Below are 22217 nucleotides of genomic sequence, written 5' to 3' on the forward strand. Positions count from 1 at the left end.
CTGCACTGGTCGCAATTGTGAACTCCATTGCCCTGGGGACAGGGAGACTGGAAGCCCTGCTTTTAAAACTCTGTGAATTTTTGAAATGCCTTTTCCTGATTGTCCATCTTGGTGAGCACATCTAGCAGCTCTACATTGTTACATGCAATTGCTCAGCTGATCATGCTGGCTACATGTTCAAGACACACTTCAGCCTAGAGTAGACAGGAGATATTGGATCTCCTAGGCCTGTGGGTAGAAGAGGCTGTGCAAACACAGCTATAGAGCAGCTGTAGAAACATGGACATCTTCGAGTGGACTGCACAGGGGATGCAGAATGGGTAGAAAAGGGATTGGTAGCAGTATGTCGTGAAAGCGAAGGAACCATGGCAAGATATCCGAAGGCCAGGGAGACCAAGAGTCGATCCAGTGCTGCCAGTTTTACAAAGAGCTGCATGTCATATTTGGCAGAGACCCCACCATCACCCTGCATACCACCGTGGATACCACCGAGGAGCCTGAGTCACATGTCCCTGGTGTAAACAACAAGGATGAGGAGGTGGAGGAGCGGGATGGGGGACATTCGACCAGGGGGTCCAGCTATGCTGTGAGCCAAGACCTGTTTGAGACTCGACTGCAGTAAAGTCAATCCCGGCAGACGAGCAAAGGCGAGCCTGATACAGGGGAAGGAACCCTGGGTAATTGTATAAATGTACTTCCCATTACAGTGATGGTGCCCCAACTTAGCAGAACACAGCTACTAACTTATCATTAATTAACTCATACTTCAAGAGATAGCAGTACAACAGGAGAAGTAGAGTTATTTGCTTTTCATTTCCCTGTAAAGTTGTGGGGGGAGGGCATGTGGACTAGTTTGTTTATGTACACAGGGATGTTGTCCCCTGAGCTCTTGTGAGATATCTCAATGAAACTTTCATGGAGGTCCTCTGCAATCCTCTCCTGAAGGTTTCTAGGAATGGCAGACTTATTTTTCCCTCCACAGTAAGACACTTTCCCACACCAGTTGGAGATAACTTCAGCTGGCATCATGACAGTCAACAGGCTAGTGGCATTCACCTGTCATTCTGCACCTGTTGAACCAGTAGTTAAATCTTTCCTTGGTGGCTGATGTACAGCTATATGAGACAGGGGAGTAAGAGGTAGGATCACAACTTGCATTTTAATATCATCAATGGTAATCCACTAGTCAGGAAAGAAAGTTCCTGCTTGTAGCTTTCAAAACAATCCTGTGTTCTTAAAGATGCACATGTCATGCACCTTCCTTGACCAGTCCACACTGATGTCGGTGAAGTCTCCCTAGTGATCCACCAGCGCTTGTATAACCATAGAAAAGTAGCCCTTTCTGTTGATGTAATCTGTGGCAGGGTGGTCAGGTGCCGAAAATAGGGATATATATGCGTGTCATGTATTGCTTAGTTTGGGAAGCCCATTGCTGCAAATCCATCCATTATGTCCTGCACATGCTGGAAGTCACAGTCATGCATGGTAGGAGATGATTAATGGCCCTGCATACTTCCATGACAACAGTCCCTGCATGCAAAATTCAAGATGTGGACATACCATGGATTTATATAAAAGTAATATAATATTTTCTGTCTTATTATCTATCCCTTTTCTAATGATTCCCAACATTCGGTTAGCTTTTTTGACTGCCGCTGCACACTGAGTGGATGTTTTCAAAGAACTACCATAATGACTCCAAGATCTCTTTCTTGAGTGGTAACATCTAATTTAGACCCCATCATTTTATATACATAGTTGGGATTATTTTTTCGAATGTGCATTACTTTGCATTTATCAACATAGAATTTCATCTGCCATTTTGTTGCCCAGTCACCCAGTTTTGTGAGATCCTTTTGTAACTTTTCACAGTTTGCTTTGGACTTAACTACCTTGAGTAATTTAGTATCATCTGCAAATTTTGCCACTTCATTATTTAACCCTTTTTCCATATCATTTATGAATATGTTGAACAGTACTGGTCACAGTACAGACCCCTGAGGAGACATCACTATTTACCTCTCCGTCCATTCTGAAAATTCACCATTTATTCCTACCCTTTGTTTCCTATCTTTTAACCAGTTACTGATCCACGAGAGGACCTTCCCTCTTATCCCATGACAGTTTACTTTGCCTAAGAGCCTTTAGTAAGGGACCTTGTCAAAGGCTTTCTGAAAATCTAAGTATACTATATCCACCAAATCACCCTTGCCACATGCTTGTTGACCCCCTCAAAGAATTCTAGTAGATGAGAAATGATTTCCTTTTACAAAAACCATGTTGACCCTTCCCCAACATACCATAGAAAGAAAAGGAGTACTTGTGGCACCTTAGAGACTAACAAATTTATTTGAGCATAAGCTTTCGTGAGCTACAGCTCACTTCATTGGAGAAAATGCATCCGATGAAGTGAGCTGTAGCTCACGAAAGCTTATGCTCAAATAAATTTGTTAGTCTCTAAGGTGCCACAAGTACTCCTTTTCTTTTTGCGAATACAGACTAACACGGCTGCTACTCTGAAACCAACATATCATGTTCATTGAAGAGCATTCCCTTCTAAATCTTCTTTAGTCAGAGATGTTGACTGCGATGAGAAGATGCCTTGAGGACAGGAGATATAAAAAGCAGGGAAGGTGCAAAAGCATACAGAGCAATAGCATCAGGGCAGTTATACCTGTATTTTGGATGAGAGCTACATCTCTTGTGAATCTATGTCTTCAGCTTGGTGTGAAAAAATTACCGTTTGGGTTGAAATTTCTCATGTTTGTTATCAGCCCAAAGGTGGTTTTGAGCATTTGGTAAATATGGCCTTTCCTGAATAATTCAAACCTACAGAAAAGGTGCATTTTCACTTCATGAAATTTTTCAGAAGCTTTTTCTGATCATTAAAAATGGCTTCTTTTTAAAATTTAAAAAACTTACCAGTGGTTCTCAACCTTTTTGGGTTCAGGACTCATTTGTAAATGTTCATGGCCTGTTGCGACACAGTAAATAGCCAGGGGGTGGCGGCCCTGGAGTGGTTTTGTTTGGGTCCTGTCCCCCAGGGGATTATGTCCTGCTTGGCACTTACACCACAGTGGCAGCTCCTTCAGATCCTGTGTTGTGGTGCTGGCTTGGCTTGGCTCTCCGCTCTGGGCATTGCAACCTCCAGAGTTGCGGCACTGCTCAGGTTTGGTCCTGCCCCTCTAAAAGGCCAAATTTGTGAGACTGGAGGTGTGACCTGGTTCATGTGGTTGCAATACCACTCATTCAAATTTGGCCTACCAGTCTGACAGCTGGGCCAAATCTGAGTGGTGCTGGAACCCCAGAGGTTGCAGTGCCTGGAGCAGCCACCATACTGTATTATGCCTGGTATTGCCACCCTTACTTCTGTGCTTCTGTTGGCAACAGCGCTGCCTTCAGAGCTGGGCAGCCAGAGAAGAGAAAGGGCTGGAAAGCGCTGAAGGCAGCACCGTCGCCAACAGCAGCGGAGAGGGGTGGCAATACCATGCCTTCTGCAGGGCTCTGCCCCCTATCATTTTTGTTGTCATTTTTCCACACCTCCCTACTGCCCCTCCTCAACTTTGTGCCTTGGGCGGCTGCCCTGCTCACCCTACCCCAGTTACAGCTCTGCTGCCCCACAACCCTTTGAAACATTCCGGCGACCCAATTTTGGGTCCCAACCCACGGGTTGAGAAGCCCTGGTCTAGACAACTCCTTATACCATGCTTTCCAATAAATCTATTTAGGGGAAGACCTATTTTTAGATAACATGCAATTAGTAAAGCTGATTCCCTGTTTCTAGCAGGAGCTGGTTCAATGCAGCAAAGTGACCTGACAGTATAAGATAATAACCTAAGTCCTACAATGCCTCTTTCCAGAATCCATGGGCCATGCAACTAATTACCTGGGTCACACTTCCTGGTGAAGCAACATAATCAACAAAGCAGCATCAGCATCTCTTAGACAACAAGAAGCGAAATAATCACTAACAGTATCAGCATCTCTTTGTTCTATGGGAATACCGTTACAAAACATACTTGGTGTGCATATTGTGTCCCTCCCTCCCCACCTCACTCCTCTCCATTAGTTCCAAAGCTATTTAGCTGGTGTCTACAGTATTCCTGCAAAGCTATGAGCTAGAGGAAAAGAGCCTACATGCAGAATCCTCTGAGGACCAGACTGCCAGGTCTAACAAAACCTTTAAGCCACCTTCCTGCTCCTCTAATCCTGAGGCTGACCGGGGAATGAACTGGCCCCCAGTTTAACTTAAAGTTGGTTATCGGCTGCTCTGAATTGTGTTAGTTAGAATAGTCCCCTAGGAAATGCTCAGTTGGTTGGAGCACAGAATGCTCTGCCCCTTTTCCCCTCCTACTCCTACACTTGGTGAGATGGGGGGAAAAAATGAAGGTAGTATAGACCCAGCACCATGGCTTTATGCCACTAGGGGATTTTCTTAAATCAGGAGAATTGTCAATTGCTCTCTTAGGGCAGTTCTCCCTCCCTTTTGTACCACGAGAAGACAGAATCTGGGGCCATGATCATATTTTATTTCAACAATACTGCTCCAAATTGCATTTTTCAACAGTATAAAGAATACGCTTCTAGCCATGGCAGTTCATTACAATACGGACTTCAAATACATGTCAGGGCTACCAGAATTTTTTGGTCTTAACAGTTCTCTTCTGGCCCTGATTCAGGGCTGAATGTAGCAAGCCCTGGACATCAAATCAATGTCATTTTCGCTCCCTGTTAGTGGGTTATTCACATGAAATTGAGGTAGGGAGAATCAAGAGTGTAGAGCAATTGGAAGCTGGACAGCTGACTTTTTACTGGGGAAATCAAGAGAGAAGAGCTGTGAGAAGGGTCCGTTTAGGATATTTATTCTTTTTCCTTGGTTAACAATAAAGTGTAATTTTAAGGTTGAGAATATATGCACATAGGAGTTGGAAAATTCTTCCGTAAACATTCCCACAGGAAAGTTAACTTGGTCACACTGCAAGAATATATTAAAGCACATAGTTGACAGCACAAATTAATTCAGTCTAAATGTGTCATATGGACTTTTCTCTCCTTTACAGTGCTTCAGTGGAATAGTCATATTTTTATATTAAAAATACAAGATTCTCCTGTATAGGGTAGAATCATAGAACCATAAGGTTAGAAAGGACTGCAAGGGTCATCTAGTCTAACCCCCTGCCAAGATACAGGATTTGTTTTGTCTAAACCATCCAAGACAGATAGCTATTCAGCCTTCTTTTGAAAGCCTCCAGTGAAGGAGCTTCCAAAATTGCCCTAGGCCAGGGGTGGCCAAACTTTTTGCCCTGAGGGCCACATCGGGGTTCTGAAACTCTATGGAGGGCCGGGTAGGGAAGGCTATGTGCCCTCTATCTGCCCCCTTCCACTTCCCACCCCCTGACTGCTCCCTTCAGAACCCCTAACCCATCCAACCCCACTGCTCTTTGTCCCCTGACTGCCCCATCCCAGGACCCCACGCCCCTAACCGCCCCCTCCCCGCCGGACCCTACCCCCATCCAACCCCCCTGCTCCCTGTCCCTTGACTGCCCCGACTCCTATCCACACCCCTGCCCCCTGACAGGTCCCCTGGGACTTCACCCCTTATCCAACCCCCCCTCTCCCCGCCCCCTTACCATGCCGCTCAGAGCACCAGGACTGGCAGCCACGCTGCCCAGTAGGAGCTCGCAGCCCTGCCACCCATACCACTGGCAGCATGGCAAGCTGAGGCTGTGGAGGAGGGGGGTCAGCAGGGGAAGAGCCGGGGGCTAGCCTCCCCAAGGGCCAGGCAGGACGGTCCTGCGGACTGTAGTTTGCCCACCTCTGCCCTAGGCAGTCTGTTCCAATCTCCTATTGTTCTTACAGTTAGGAAGTTTAATCTAAATCTGCTATGCTGTAGTTAGCACCCATTGCCTCTTGTCCTGCCCTCTATGGCAAGATAGAACAACTTTTCTGCATCTTTTTTATGGAAGTCTTTCAAGTATTTGAAGACCACTATCATGTCCCCCCTCAGTCTCTTCTTTTCCAAATTAAACAAACCCAGTTCCTTCAGCCTTTGTTCATATGGCTTACATTCCATCCCTTTGATCATCTTTGTCGCTCGCCTCTGGATCCTTTCCAGTTTCTGCACATCCTTTCTATGCACTGGTGACCATAACTGGACACAGTACTCCAGCTGAGGCCTAACCAGCACTGAGTAGAGCAGTATTATCTCCTCCCATGGCTTGCATGCAGCGCCTCTGTTAATGCACCTGTGACACTCTATACCTCGGGGGAGTGCCCTGTAAACCCCATATTCATCATTTATATATAATTATGATATTTCAAATAAAGCATGTCGTGAGGTATCGTGGGAAATGATCTTCTAAATGCCACTGTTCTATCTAAATATGTATATCATTGTTGCATATGAAGTTATGAGATTGTGTTGTATGGCTGTCACTAAAATATGCTGTGAGCTGGGGAATTGCCCAGATATTAAATCCCCAGAGACAAGAATGAGGGAGCTAACCAATGGGCAGGTGTCAAACAACCATTCCACAGCCATTTTCCAGCAAGGGAGTTACAATTGAATGACTCACTTGCACAAGGCCACACCAAGGGAATTGCTCAGGCTTGCCTGGTGCTCAGACATGCCTGGTTTTATGTTCTCCAAGCACAAGGAATAAGGGCATAAAACAGAACACAGTGGCCCCATGCTTTGCCTTTTCTCTACCCCCACCTTTGCTGCAAGCAACAAGAACACTCAGAAGACTCCAACAGAGGAGACTGGCCTAGGTTTCAAGGGTGAAACCTGTGCATTATGAACTGTAACATCTAGAAACAGCTAAGAAAACTGCCTGATAGATATACTGCCGAGTGTCTTACAGATTTAAGATTTAGATTGTGTGTTTAATTTATTTTCTTTGATAACTAACTTTGACTTTTTGCCTATGCCTTATAATCACTTAAATCTATCTTTTTGTAATCAATAAACGTATTTTAACGTTTATCCTTACCAGTCAGTTTGACTGAAGAAGTGCTTGGTAAATCTGCTCAGGTTACAAAGGCTGGCTATGTCCACTTTCTATTGATGAAGTGGTGAACTAATTAATAAACTTGCATTGCTCAAGAAAGGGTTTTGAGCAGTGCAAGACGGTATATTCCTAAAGCACAAGGCTGGGAGATCTGGCTGGTGTCTTTCTCTGTGTAATTCATGAGTGGCTTGGGAATCATTCATGCAATCTAGGTGGGTGTGGGGCTCCACATGCGGTTGCACTGAGTAGTAACAGCACCTAGAGGGGTTTGCTGCTTGCCAGCAGTAAGGCATTGAGACAGACTACCCAGAATCGTGAGAAAAGGAGGCACAGTGGTCCCACAGTCCCAGGTTGCACCCCTGGATCCCATAGTAGCATCTTAAAATTGCATTTGCTTTTTTTGCAACAGCACGCCATTGAAGACTCATGTTGAGATTGTGATCCACCACAACTCCCAGATCCTTCTCAGCAGTGCTGCTGACAAGCAAATTATCCCCCATTCTGTATTTATGCATTTGTTTTTTCTTCCCTAAGTGTAGCACCTTACGTTTGTCTTTGTTGAATTTTATTTTGTTGTCTATAACTAGGGCCCTACGAAATTCACCGTCCATTTTGGTCAATTTCATGGTCATAAGATTTTAAAAATTGCAAATTTCATGATTTCAGATATTTAAATATGATATTTCACGGTGTTGAAACTGTAGATGTCCTAACCCAAAAGGGGATTGTCGAGGGGGTCACAATGTTATTGTGTAGGGGTGTGGGGCGTGGTGTTGCCACCCTTACTTCCGCACTGCTGCTGGCGGTGGCGCTGCCTTCACAGGTCTGAAGGCAGCGCCACTGCCAGCAGCCCCGCAGAAGTAAGAACGGCATGGTATGCTATGGCCTTACTTCTGTGCTGCTGGTGGGGTGATACCTTTAGAGGCAGGCACCTGGCTAACAGCCGCCACTCTCTGGCCACCCAGTGATGAAGACACTCCAGAAGTAAGGGTGGCAATACCGTGACCCCCCTACAATAACCTTCCAACCCTCCCCCCCAACAACTCCCTTTTAGGTCAGGACTCCCAATTTGAGAAACACAGGTCTCCCCTGTGAAATCTCTATAGTACAGTGTAAAAGCACATAAAAGACCATATTTCATAGACGAGAGCAGATTTCATGGTCTGTGATGTGTTTTTCATGGCTGTGAATTTGGTAGGGCTCGATCTATAACCCAATTCTCCAATCCCAGGCTCCCTCCCCAGTTTTGTGCATCTGCAAATTTAATCAGTATGCTCTCTATTCCTACATTCAGGTTATTAATAAAGATGTTAAACAATACCAAATCCAGAACAGATCCTTGTGGAACCTCCCTCCAATCTGACATCATTTCATGAATAGTTACTCTTTGTTTGTGGTTGTTTAATCAATTATGAATCCACTTAATGGTAGTTCTGCCAAGCCTGCATTTCTCCAATTTATTTATCAGAATGTCATGTGGGACTGTGTCAAAAGCCTTGCTGAAGTCCAGGTATATTATGTCCACCGCATTCCCCCATCCACCAAACTAGTTACTCTGTCAAAAAACGAAATCAAGCTGGTTTGGCATGATTTGTTCTTGGTAAATCCATAATAGCTGCTAGATTACCACTTAATCCTCCAGGTACTCACAAATTGAATGTTTTATAAATCCTTCTGTTAGCTTTCCAGATATCTAAGTCAGGCTGACTAGTCTGTAGTTCTCCAGCTCCTTCTTTCCCCCCCTTTTTAAAGATGGGCACTATGTTAGCCCTTCTCCAATCTTCCGGGACCTCTCCTGTCATCCATGAGTTTGAAAATACTGTTACCAGTGGCACCGAGATTTCTTCAGCTAATTCCTTCAGTACCATTGGGTGAATAGCATTAGGCTCCACTGATCTGAATTCATTCAAATTGGTCAGAAGATCTCTGACGTGTCCTTTACTTATCCCGATCTGCATCCCTTCCCCTATATATCTATGGTAAATTCCCTAGTAGTCCAGTCACATGTAATTCTTTGTGAAAAGACTGATGCAAAGTTGGCATTGAGCAGGTCTGGACCCCCACTGTTCTTGATCTTTCTTTTAGAAACAAAGCAATTACTGTAACAATGCTTAAAAACAACTCTTGACAATGTCATGCAAAAGCTGGTTAGGAAGTGTGTAACAGCAACTCTTCTCTGAATTTGGGCTTGCAAAAAATTACCAAAAACTAGCTAACAATAACCCTTAAATGGCCTATTTATGAAAGGATCATTTAGATATCTGAGATGATAACGCACCTAGTGTGATCGGAAAATACAGAAACTGGCAATAGCAAACAGTGAAGTTCTGCAGACGTTAATGACAAAAGCTGACATTACCAGAGCTCACCATCTTATTACCTGAGGAGGGGTAGGTGTGGGGGTGGGTCTCACAATGGGAGGCGTAGGGTTCCTGCTGCCTCCTCCAGACATTATTTCTTCCGTTATATCTTTGCCCCCCTGGTTTGGATCCCGGATTCGGATCTACAGAATTGAATAGAGAAATACTTCAAATGGGTATTCCCATTAGACACCATGCTAGGGAGTATAAAGAGAAGGAAAGCATGCACAAGTCATATATTTCCCATTACACTAAGTATTAAATACAGTGTATTCTCGGTCAGCCTATGCTACACAAATCAAATCTATAATTGCAAACTGACAAGGCTCTGATTTAGGATGGCATTCTGTAGGCACAAAGAAATGAAGCGTATTTGAATAACTGTCAACAAGATGATAAGGCACTCATCAATCATCACAATCAGGTCTAAATGTGAGCATCTCTTCCAAATCTTTCCCAAATACAGAGGAATAGTGGAACAATTAAGAAAAGAAATCAGCCCATGATGGTGCATGACCCTTTAACAAAGGGTGTACTTATTGCTACTCTGGATTAAATGTACCAGACACTTACTAGCCAGAGGACTAAACTGCCAGCCAGAGGTAGATACAAAAGACAAAGGCAAAGGTCCATGAGCAACACTGATAAGAAACCTAGTACCCCTTAAGGTCCTTATATGGTCCCTATCACTACAGTATCTGAACACCTCATAACCTTTAATAGATTTATCCTCACAACATGACACTAAACTGGGAGGAGAGGTAGATACGCTGGAGGGTAGGGATAGGATACAGAGGGCCCTAGACAAATTAGATGATTGGGCCAAAAGAAATCTGATGAGATTCAACAAGGACAAGTGCAGAGTCCTGCACTTAGGACGGAAGAATCCCATGCACCGCTACAGACTAGGGACCGAATTGCTGGGCAGCAGTTCTGCAGAAAAGGACCTAGGGGTTACAGTGGACGAGAAGCTGGATATGAGTCAACAGTGTGCCCCTGTTGCCAAGAAGGCCAATGGCATTTGGGGATGTATAAGTAGGGGTATTGCGAGCAGATTGAGGGACATGATCGTTTCTCTCTATTCGACATTGGTGAGGCCTCCTCTGGAGTACTGTGTCCAGTTTTGAGTCCCACGCTACAAGAAGGATGTGGAAAAATTGGAAAGCGTCCAGCAGAGGGCAACAAAAATGATTAGGTGACTGGAACACATGACTTATGAGGAGAGGCTGAGGGAACTCTAGCCTGCAGGGGGCGGGCATTAGGGTGTCTGTGTGTTTGCGTCAGGGAAGCCTGGCTGTTTAAAAATAGCCGGAGCCTCGCGAACCAGCTGAGCGGCAGCGAACCAGCGGAGCAGCGGGGACAGCAGAGCAGCTCACAGCAGGAGTTTGCCTGGGACTGGTAAGTATCCGAGTGTGTGTGTTTGCTTGCTGAGGAAGTATCCGAGCGTGTGTTTGCTGGGAGGGAGCCTGAGTGAGTGTCTGATTGGCTGCTAGCCTGCAGGGGGCGGGCATTAGGGTGTCTGTGTGTTTGCGTCAGGGAAGCCTGGCTGTTTAAAAATAGCCGGAGCCTCGCGAACCAGCTGAGCGGCAGCGAACCAGTGGAGCAGCGGGGACAGCAGAGCAGCTCACAGCAGGAGTTTGCCTGGGAGTTCGCCTGGAGCGAGCCCAGTGAGGCTTACATCTTGCCAACGTCTCTGAGGAAGCTCCGTAGTAGGTAGGTGATATGGAAGGGGGGAATTCAGCTGTTGTGACCTGCACTGGATGTGCCATGTTTGTCTTTCTTCCACAGGACAGAAGCGACTTTGTCTGTACAAAGTGCAAGCTGGTCTCCATATTGGAAGAGAAGATTGAAGGTCTGGAGCAACAGGTAACGACCCTGCGTTGTATACGAGAGACTGAGGATTTTCTGGACCAAACTCAGGATAGCCTTCTAGGGGCACAAAGCTCTAAAGATGTAGAGCAGGTTGCACAGAGGAGCCAAGAGGCCAGTGAAGAAGCTTGGCAACATGTGACCTCCAGAAGAGGTAAGCGGAATGTCCGGGTTCCAGTAACACAGACACAGGTAACTAACCGCTTTCATGTTCTCTCCACAGGTACCAATGCGGAGAGTGGACCAGATGATATGTCTGAGGGGAGAAAGCGGAAGGAGACTCCGCTGGTTGGGAGGCATGAGATGCGATGTCCTGAGGTTGGAGGTTCCACGACCACCACTCCCAAGAGGAGAAGGCGGGTGGTGGTGGTCGGGGACTCTCTCCTCCGGGGGACTGAGTCATCTATCTGCCGCCCTGACCGGGAAAACCGAGAAGTCTGCTGCTTGCCAGGGGCTAAGATTCGTGATGTGACGGAGAGACTGCCGAGACTCATCAAGCCCTCGGATCGCTACCCCTTCCTGCTTCTCCACGTGGGCACCAATGATACTGCCAAGAATGACCTTGAGCGGATCACTGCGGACTACGTGGCTCTGGGAAGAAGGATAAAGGAGTTGGAGGCGCAAGTGGTGTTCTCGTCCATCCTCCCCGTGGAAGGAAAAGGCCTGGGTAGGGACCGTCGAATCGTGGAGGTCAACGAATGGCTACGCAGGTGGTGTCGGAGAGAAGGCTTTGGATTCTTTGACCATGGGATGGTGTTCCATGAAGGAGGAGTGCTGGGCAGAGACGGGCTCCATCTTACGAAGAGAGGGAAGAACATCTTTGCCAGCAGGCTGGCTAACCTAGTGAGGAGGGCTTTAAACTAGGTTCACCGGGGGAAGGAGACCAAAGCCCTGAGGTAAGTGGGAAAGCGGGATACCGGGAGGAAGCACAGGCAGGAAGGTCTGTGAGGGGAGGGCTCCTGCCTCATACTGGGAATGAGGGGCGATCAACAGGTTATCTCAAGTGCTTATATACAAATGCACAAAGCCTTGGAAACAAGCAGGGAGAACTGGAGGTCCTGGTGATGTCAAGGAATTATGACGTGATTGGAATAACAGAGACTTGGTGGGATAACTCACATGACTGGAGTACAGTCATGGATGGTTATAAACTGTTCAGGAAGGACAGGCAGGGCAGAAAAGGTGGGGGAGTAGCACTGTATGTAAGGGAGCAGTATGACTGCTCAGAGCTCCGGTACGAAACTGTGGAAAAACCTGAGTGTCTCTGGATTAAGTTTAGAAGTGTGTGCAACAAGAGTGATGTCATGGTGGGAGTCTGCTATAGACCACCGGACCAGGGGGATGAGGTGGATGAGGCTTTCTTCCGGCAACTCACGGAAGCTACTAGATCGCATGCCCTGATTCTCATGGGTGACTTTAATTTTCCTGATATCTGCTGGGAGAGCAATACAGCGGTGCATAGACAATCCAGGAAGTTTTTGGAAAGCGTAGGGGACAATTTCCTGGTGCAAGTGCTAGGGGAGCCAACTAGGGGGAGCGCTTTTCTTGACCTGCTGCTCACAAACCGGGTAGAATTAGTGGGGGAAGCAAAAGTGGATGGGAATCTGGGAGGCAGTGACCATGAGTTGGTTGAGTTCAGGATCCTGACGCAGGGAAGAAAGGTAAGCAGCAGGATACGGACCCTGGACTTCAGGAAAGCAGACTTTGACTCCCTCAGGGAACAGATGGCCAGGATCCCCTGGGGGACTAACATGAAAGGGAAGGGAGTCCAGGAGAGCTGGCTGTATTTCAAGGAATCCCTGTTGAGGTTACAGGGACAAACCATCCCGATGAGTCGAAAGAATAGTAAATATGGCAGGCGACCAGCTTGGCTTAATGGTGAAATCCTAGCGGATCTTAAACATAAAAAAGAAGCTTACAAGAAGTGGAAGCTTGGACATATGACCAGGGAAGAGTATAAAAATATTGCTCGGGCATGTAGGAAAGATATCAGGAGGGCCAAATCGCACCTGGAGCTGCAGCTAGCAAGAGATGTCAAGAGTAACAAGAAGGGTTTCTTCAGGTATGTTGGCAACAAGAAGAAAGCCAAGGAAAGTGTGGGCCCCTTACTGAATGAGGGAGGCAAGCTAGTGACAGAGGATGTGGAAAAAGCTAATGTACTCAATGCTTTTTTTGCCTCTGTTTTCACTAACAAGGTCAGCTCCCAGACTGCTGTGCTGGGCAACACAAAATGGGGAAGAGATGGCCAGCCCTCTGTAGAGATAGAGGTGGTTAGGGACTATTTAGAAAAGCTGGACGTGCACAAGTCCATGGGGCCGGACGAATTGCATCCGAGAGTGCTGAAGGAATTGGCGGCTGTGATTGCAGAGCCCTTGGCCATTATCTTTGAAAACTCGTGGCGAACGGGGGAAGTCCCGGATGACTGGAAAAAGGCTAATGTAGTGCCCATCTTTAAAAAAGGGAAGAAGGAGGATCCTGGGAACTACAGGCCGGTCAGCCTCACCTCAGTCCCTGGAAAAATCATGGAGCAGGTCCTCAAAGAATCAATCCTGAAGCACTTGGAGGAGAGGAAAGTGATCAGGAACAGTCAGCATGGATTCACCAAGGGAAGGTCATGCCTGACTAATCTAATCGCCTTTTATGATGAGATTACTGGTTCTGTGGATGAAGGGAAAGCAGTGGATGTATTGTTTCTTGACTTTAGCAAAGCTTTTGACACGGTCTCCCACAGCATTCTTGTCAGCAAGTTAAGGAAGTATGGGCTGGATGAATGCACTATAAGGTGGGTAGAAAGCTGGCTAGATTGTCGGGCTCAACGGGTAGTGATCAATGGCTCCATGTCTAGTTGGCAGCCGGTGTCAAGTGGAGTGCCCCAGGGGTCGGTCCTGGGGCCCGTTTTGTTCAATATCTTCATAAATGATCTGGAGGATGGTGTGGATTGCACTCTCAGCAAATTTGCGGATGATACTAAACTGGGAGGAGTGGTAGATACGCTGGAGGGGAGGGATAGGATACAGAAGGACCTAGACAAATAGGAGGATTGGGCCAAAAGAAATCTAATGAGGTTCAATAAGGATAAATGCAGGGTCCTGCACTTAGGATGGAAGAATCCAATGCACCGCTACAGACTAGGGACCGAATGGCTCGGCAGCAGTTCTGCGGAAAAGGACCTAGGGGTGACAGTGGACGAGAAGCTGGATATGAGTCAGCAGTGTGCCCTTGTTGCCAAGAAGGCCAATGGCATTTTGGGTTGTATAAGTAGGGGCATAGCGAGCAGATCGAGGGACGTGATCGTTCCCCTCTATTCGACACTGGTGAGGCCTCATCTGGAGTACTGTGTCCAGTTTTGGGCCCCACACTACAGGAAGGATGTGGATAAATTGGAAAGAGTACAACGAAGGGCAACGAAAATGATTAGGGGTCTAGAGCACATGACTTATGAGGAGAGGCTGAGGGAGCTGGGATTGTTTAGTCTGCAGAAGAGAAGAATGAGGGGGGATTTGATAGCTGCTTTCAACTACCTGAAAGGGGGTTTCAAAGAGGATGGCTCTAGACTGTTCTCAATGGTAGCAGATGACAGAACGAGGAGTAATGGTCTCAAGTTGCAATGGGGGAGGTTTAGATTGGATATTAGGAAAAACTTTTTCACTAAGAGGGTGGTGAAACACTGGAATGCGTTACCTAGGGAGGTGGTAGAATCTCCTTCCTTAGAGGTTTTTAAGGTCAGGCTTGACAAAGCCCTAGCTGGGATGATTTAACTGGGACTTGGTCCTGCTTTGAGCAGGGGGTTGGACTAGATGACCTTCTGGGGTCCCTTCCAACCCTGATATTCTATGATTCTATGATTCTATGAACTGGAATTGTTTAGTCTGCGGAAGAGAAGAATGAGGGGGGATTTGATAGCTGCTTTCAACTACCTGAAAGGGGGTTCCAAAGAGGATGAATCTAGACTGTTCTCAGTGGTAGCATGTGACAGAACAAGGAGTAATGGTCTCAAGTTGCAGTGGGAGAGTTTTAGGTTGGATATTAGGAAAAACTTTTTCACTAGGAGGGTGGTGAAGCACTGGAATGCGTTACCTAGGGAGGTGGTGGAATCTCCTTCCTTAGAAGTTTTTAAGGTCAGGCTTGACAAAGCCCTGGCTGGGATGATTTAGTTGGGGATTGGTCCTGCTTTGAGTAGGGGGTTGGACTAGATGACCTCCTGAGGTCCCTTTCAACCCTGATATTCTAAGATTAACACCTCTGTGAAGGAAGGAAGTGTATTATTCTTATTTTACAGATGGGCAACTGAGGCACAGAAAGGCCAAGGCCACACAAAAAATTTGTGGCAGGACTGGGAATTAACACCGAGTCTCCTGAGTCCTAGGTTAGTGCCCTATCAATCCTTCCTCTCTTCCCAACCCCAGCTGTGGAGAATGGGGAGGATCAGGGATATTGTGAAACAAGCAACAGCAAAGAAAACCCAGCATGAAAGTTTTAATAAAATGGAACACAATGCACATACTACATAATTCATTTTGTAATCATACTTATTCTTCAAATATAAAAAGGAACATATATTGTCCCGAAGAAAACATTAACAATCTTGCAAGTAAGACAAGAACACACCAATCAAGCCCTCAACCTACTAACAATTTACACCTACTACTCTTTTGCATCTGCCCTGAGATACTGATACACTTTAACCAACTTATTTGCCTTTTCAGCACCAACCTTGTTAAACAGAAGTCTTGAATAAAGTAATCCATATGTATTGAACATACACTCAATCAACACTTAGTTGGCTGGACGAGAATGCAGTACTTTCAAAAGTTGACAAAATCCTCCTGTCTTGCTTTAAACTATTTTACTTTCATAACACTGCTACTGTAACTGCAACTCATATTTGGGGTAGAAATCTAGATCTTCAATTTAAATGCAAGATGACAAAAAGATAGGATTGAGGATGAATCATAGAATCTCAGGGTTGGAAGGGACCTCACAAGGTCATCTAGTCCAACCCCCTGCTCAAAGCAGGACCAATCCCCAACTCAATCATCCCAGCCAGGGCTTTGTCAAGCCTGACCCTGAAAACCTCAAAGGAGGGAGATTCCACCACTTCCCTAGGTAACGCATTCCAGTGTTTCACCACCCTCATAGTGAAACTGTTTTTCCTAATATCCAACTTAAACTTCCCCCACTGCAAATTGAGACCATTACTCCTCGTTCTGTCATCTGCTACCGTTGAGAACAGTCTAGATCCATCCTCTTTGGAACCCCCTTTCAGGTAGTTGAAAGCAGCTATTAAATCCCCGCTCATTCTTCTCTTCTGCAGACTAAATAATCCCAGTTTCCTCAGCCTCTCCTCATAAATCATGTACCCAAGCCCCCTAATCATTTTTGCTGCCCTCCACTGGATGCTTTCCAATTTTTCCACATCCTTCTTGTAGTGTGAGGCCTAAAACTGGACAAATGAGGCCTCACCAATGTCGAATAGAGGGGAATGATCATGTCCCTCGACCTGCTGGCAATGCTCCTCCTTATACAGCCTAAAGTTCCGTTAGCCTTCTTGGCAACAAGGGCACACTGTTGATTCATATCCACTTCTCATCCACTGTAACCCCTAGGTCCTTTTCTGCAGAACTGCTGCCGAGCCATTCCGTCCCTAGTCTATAGCAGTGCATGGGATTCTTCTGTCCTAAGTGCAGAACTCTGCACTTGTCCTTGTTGAACCTCATCAGATTTCTTTTGGCCCAATCCTCCAATTTGTCTAGGTCCCTCTGTATCCTATCCCTATCCTCCAGCATATCTACCACTCCTCCCAGTTTAGTGTCATCTGCAAACTTGCTGAGGGTGCAATCCATACCATCCTCCAGATCATTAATGAAGATATTGAACAAAAACAGCCCCAGGACAGCCCCTTGGGGCACTCCACTTGACACCGGCTGCCAACTAGACATGAAGCCATTGATCACTACCCATTGAGCCCGATGGGCCAGCCAGTTTTCTATCCACCTTATAGTCCATTCATCCAACCCATACTTCTTTAACTTGCTGGCAAGAATACCGTGGGAGACCATGTCAAAAGCCCTGTTCCATGATTTTTCCAGGGACTGAGGTGAGGCTGACTGGCCTGTAGTTCCCCAGATTCTCCTCCTTCCCTTTTTTAAAGATGACATTCAAGCTTCTTCTTCCTGTTCTTGGAATCAGTCGTGTTGGCTAATAGGAAATTTTCAAAGCTTTTCAGTTCTTCATTATAAATTAGACCATTTCAGATTTCCACTAAAACTGAGACAGCAGTGTCAACAACCCCTCAAGCCCCTTCAAAATCTTCTTAAAATGATTTTGTAAATTTAATGCCTCTCTGTACAGTTTCTTATATAGAACATATGTTAAGCTTCAATCAAAGTCTCTCCCACACTCAGTAAAAACAACGAGGAGCCCTTGTGGCATCCTAGAGACTAACAAATTTATTTGGGCATAAGCTTTCGTAGGATATAACCCACTTCATCAGATGTATGGAGTGGAAAATATAGTAAGCGGGTATAAATATACAGCACATGAAAAGATGGGAGTTGCCTCATCAAGTGGCGGGGTCAGTGCTAATAAGGCCAATTCATTTAAGGTGGATGTAGTCCATTCCCAACAGTTGACAGGAAGGGGTGAATATCAACAGAGGGAAAATTACTTTTTGTAGTGCTAATGAGGCCAATTCAATCAAACTGGATGTGGCCCATTCCCAGCAGTTTTACGGCAACTCCCATCTTTTCATGTGCTGTATATTTATACCTGCTTACTGTATTTTCCACTCCATGCATCTGATGAAGTGGGTTATATCTCAAGAAACTTATGCCCAAATAAATTTATTAGTCTCTAAAATGCCACAAGGACTCCTCGTTGTTTTACTGATACAGACTAACACGGCTACCCCTTGGAAACCTGTCACACTCAGTGTAAATTTCAACAGTAGTTGGTTGCAAATTTAGAGAGACAATCTTCCTAAGCTCCACCATCTTGGGAAGCTGGGACATCAAGACTCTCTTTTCAGTCAACAAAGCACGAGACCTTCTGTCACATCTCAACTGGATTATAGTAACACGAAATACCTGGGCATGAAGCCTTCAGCACTTCAGAAACTCCAATTAGTACAGAACGCTGCAGTGCATCTCTTCAGCAACACAGGCTACTGTGAGCACATCAAACCTGTCCTCTGCTTTCTATACTGGCTTCCCATAGAATATCAGATAAAGTTCTAGGTCTCAGTCCTTCAAGGCACTCCCATCCAGGATATCTAAGGGCAATGTTCCCCCTAATTTTTGACATCCATGTGCAGAATGAATTTTGTTATGTGTACCAATATGGAGGTGATGTATGGCACGGGTGGGGCGAGGGGTTCAGCGTGTGGGAGGGGGCTCAGGGCTGGGAGGGTGAGGGCTCTGGATGGGGCCAGGGATGAGGGGTTCAGGATGCAGGAGGGGACTCAGGGCTGGGGCAGAGGGTTGAGGTGCAGGGCGGGTGAGAGCTCCGGCTTGGGGTGCAGGCTCTGGGGTGGGGCCAGAAATGAGGGGTTTAGGTTACTCCAGGGCTGTGGCGGGGAGAGAGGAGAGGCGCCTCTTCTCGCTGAAGCCCTGCACACCCCAACTTGCTTCCTGCCCACCCCCTATCTCTCTCCTCTCCAGCCACACAGCTTAGAGGGAGTTTAGCCTAAGGGTATATCTACAATGCAGTAAAAAATACAGTACACCGAGGCCTGGTCTCCACTACAAACGTAGGTTGACATAAGCCGCATTAAGTGGATCTAATAATGTATGTGTCTACGCTACTGAGTCCCTTCAGCCAACCTAAGTGGCCTGTAAAATCAACTTCTGTACTACACCTCCGCGAGAGGTGTAGCGTTGGATTTGACATCCATGGGTGAACATGAAGATAGTGTAGACACTGCACTGTGTAATTCAAAAGTATTGGCCTCCAGGAAGTGTCCCACAGTGCTCTGCTCTGACTGCTCTGGAAAGCGCTTTCAACAACTCAAGTCACAGCTGTTCCCCAATTAGAGCCCTGGGAACTTTTGAATTTTCATTTCCTGTTTGATCAGCATGGAGAGCTCGCCAGCACAGCTGATCATGGAGACTCAAGGCCACAAACACACTCCAGCATGGAGTACACAGGAGGTGGTGGATCTTATTGCTATGTGGAGAGAAGAGTCTGTGCAGGCAGAGCTGACATGCTGACATCTATGCCAAGATTGCACAGGGCATGAGTGAGAAGGGCTCCACCAGGGACACGCAGCAGTGCCGCATGAAAATAAAGGTGCTTCAGCAAGCGTACCAGAAGACAAGGGAGGCAAACAGTTGTTCTGGCTCTGCCCCACAGACATGCTGCTTTTGTGAGGAGCTGCATGCGATTCTCGGCGGCAACCCCACCACTACCTCAAAACACCTTGAGACTTTGAGAAACAATGAGGAGGATATTGTTGACAAGGAGGAGGAGAATATGGAGGAGAACGTGAGGGAGGCAAGTGGAGGATCCATTCTCCCCGACAGCCAAGAACTATTTTTAACCCTGGAGCCCATCCCTTTACAGGACCAGTTGACGGCGGAGCATGATGCTGGGGAAGGCACTTCTGGTGAGTACACATTTCCAATCAAACTGTAGGGGTTACATACTATTTTTTTTTATGTTTTTATGTTAAATCTGAACAAAAAAGTAGGTGTAGTGGGTATCGGTGGCCACTCCAGCTACGTAGAGGAAGCTTTCCGAAAAAGACTGTTTATGAGCGTGAGGATGGCCCGGGAATCCTCCATGGAGATCTCTAGGAAGCTTTCATGGAGGTAACTCTGCAATCCTTTGCAGAAGGTTTCTGGGAAGGGCTGCCTTATTTCGTCCACCACGGTAGGACATTTTCCTGTGCCACTCCAGTATTAACTCTTTGGCATCTTTGCAGCACACAGCATTGCAGCATAAGGATCAGGTCTGTACCCAGACACTTACAGCATCTGCTCCCTTGCTGCCTCTGTTACCCTCAGGAGAGTTTCAGAGTAGCAGCCGTGTTAGTCTGTATTCGCAAAAAAGAAAAGGAGTACTTGTGGCACCTTAGAGACTAACAAATTTATTTGAGCATAAGCTTTCGTGAGCTACAGCTCATTTCATCGGATGCATTTGGTGAAAAAAAAGGTTTTCCTCCTTTCCCCCCCTCCTTCCTATTGGTAATAGCTCATCTTAACTGATCACTCTCCTTACAGTGTGTATGATAAAACCCATTGTTTCATGTTCTCTGTGTGTGTATATAAATCTTCCCACTGTATTTTCCACCGAATGCATCCAATGAAGTGAGCTGTAGCTAACGAAAGCTTATGCTCAAATAAATTTGTTAGTCTCTAAGGTGCCACAAGTACTCCTTTTCTTTTTTCCTCAGGAGAGTGATATTGCATAGGGTCACCTAGGGGAAATGGGGGAAGTTTTAAATGCTAGCCCTTAAACCGCAAACAATTCAACAGGTAATTTGCCCCGTTTGGTGAAATCTGGGTCACGCAACCATGTTTTCCCAAACGTGCCGTAGTTGTGGTTGGAAGGGAAGGGAAAAGGATCACCATGTATTGCAAGCAGCACTGGAAAAAAAAAAAGGAAGGGTGGTTTCCTGTTTGTCTCTCCCCCCACCACCAGTGCTGTTTTTGTAAAAAGCAACTATTTGGGGGGCTTTACACTAGTTCCTGTCCTCAAGCACCATCCAGGTTGCTAGGGGAAAGGGGGCTTTTCTCAAGTTCTATCCTGTGATCTTCACAAAAGCAACAGCAACAGACCTCTCACCCATGCCTCGTGGCCTTACTCACCTTGGCTGGAGCAGCAAACCGACTCTTGCAATAGCCAGTGGTTGTGATTACGTTGTGGCTTGCAGTGAAGTGTATTGAGGGGTGATTTTTTAATTAAAAAAATTAACCTTGCACCAGAAACAATGTATGCACTATCAATGCCACACTTGTGCTTTGCATTCGTTGAAGCTGAAACCTTGTTCATCAGCACATCCTCCACTGGGACAGACTTTCCCAGATTAGAAGGTGGAAAAAAGAAGACTCGGGAGGACATGTTCAGTGAATTAATGTGCGCCTCCAAGAGTGTCAAGATGCAGCTCCGAGCATGAAGGATTACACTATCCAAGAATCTAGACATGGACAGGGAGAACAGGAGAACATGCAGGGAATAAGAGCATGCCATGCAGGAAGAGATATTGTGGATTATGAAGGAGCAATCAGACATGTTGAGACATCTGCTTGAGGTTCAAGAAAGACAGCTGGATGCTAGAGTCCATGTGCAGCCTATGCTTAACCTGCTGCCATCATTGCCCAGTTCTACATCCTCCTCCCCCAAAATGTCTTATGAGGCGGGGGGAGGAGGGAGTTCAGTATCCCTTGCACTCAACACTAGGGGAGGGTCAAGGACCAGAACACGCCCATTCCCACACCTTTGACTGTTATTGCAGTGCATCTGTAAGCAAGCTGTCTTGTTTCTCCATCCACAGAGTTATCAGCCCTTTTCCCCAGGTTATCTTACTTTTCTTTGCTGTGTTTGTGTGCATAATAAAACTTAACCGATTGAGGAGAAAAGGCTTCTCTGGAAGGTTGGGATAACCACAAATCTCATCATCTTTCACTCCAAGTGCAAGGCGCATTTCTCTGATCTTGCCTTCTCTAATATAAATATCTAGCAGTATGTAGATTTAAAACCAAACCAAAGCAAATCCCTAAAATCCTACCAAAACAAGATACTCCACTGCACATATACCTTGACTTTAGTGAAGCTTTTGACAAGGTCTCCCACAGTATTCTTGCCAGCAAGTTAAAGAAGTATGGCTTGGATGAATGGACTATAAGGTGGATAGAAAGCTGGCTAGATACTCGGGCTCAACAGGTAGTGATCAATGGCTTGATGTCTAGTTGGCACCCGGTATCAAGCGGAGTGCTCCGGGGTGTCGGTCCTGGGACCAGTTTTGTTCAACATCTTCATT

At 46.2% G+C, this 22217-nt stretch overlaps 1 protein-coding gene across 40 annotated transcripts in view; it reads right to left on the minus strand.

Moving 5' to 3' along the window:
* Window positions 1-22217, minus strand: part of EIF4G3 (eukaryotic translation initiation factor 4 gamma 3) — a 455276-nt gene that overhangs the window by 176095 nt on the left and 256964 nt on the right. For all 40 annotated transcript variants that reach the window (XR_006276414.1, XM_043500160.1, XM_043500159.1 and 37 more), the window contains one exon: window positions 9391-9513. Coding sequence is in view for 39 of the 40 variants with exons in the window: in XM_043500160.1 (XP_043356095.1) it covers window positions 9391-9513 (123 nt within the window). In the remaining variant the exon portion in view is untranslated. The remainder of the gene's footprint in view (window positions 1-9390; window positions 9514-22217) is intronic.

Source organism: Dermochelys coriacea, chromosome 18 (assembly GCF_009764565.3).
Source record: "Dermochelys coriacea isolate rDerCor1 chromosome 18, rDerCor1.pri.v4, whole genome shotgun sequence".
Classification (NCBI taxonomy): Eukaryota; Metazoa; Chordata; order Testudines; family Dermochelyidae; genus Dermochelys; species Dermochelys coriacea.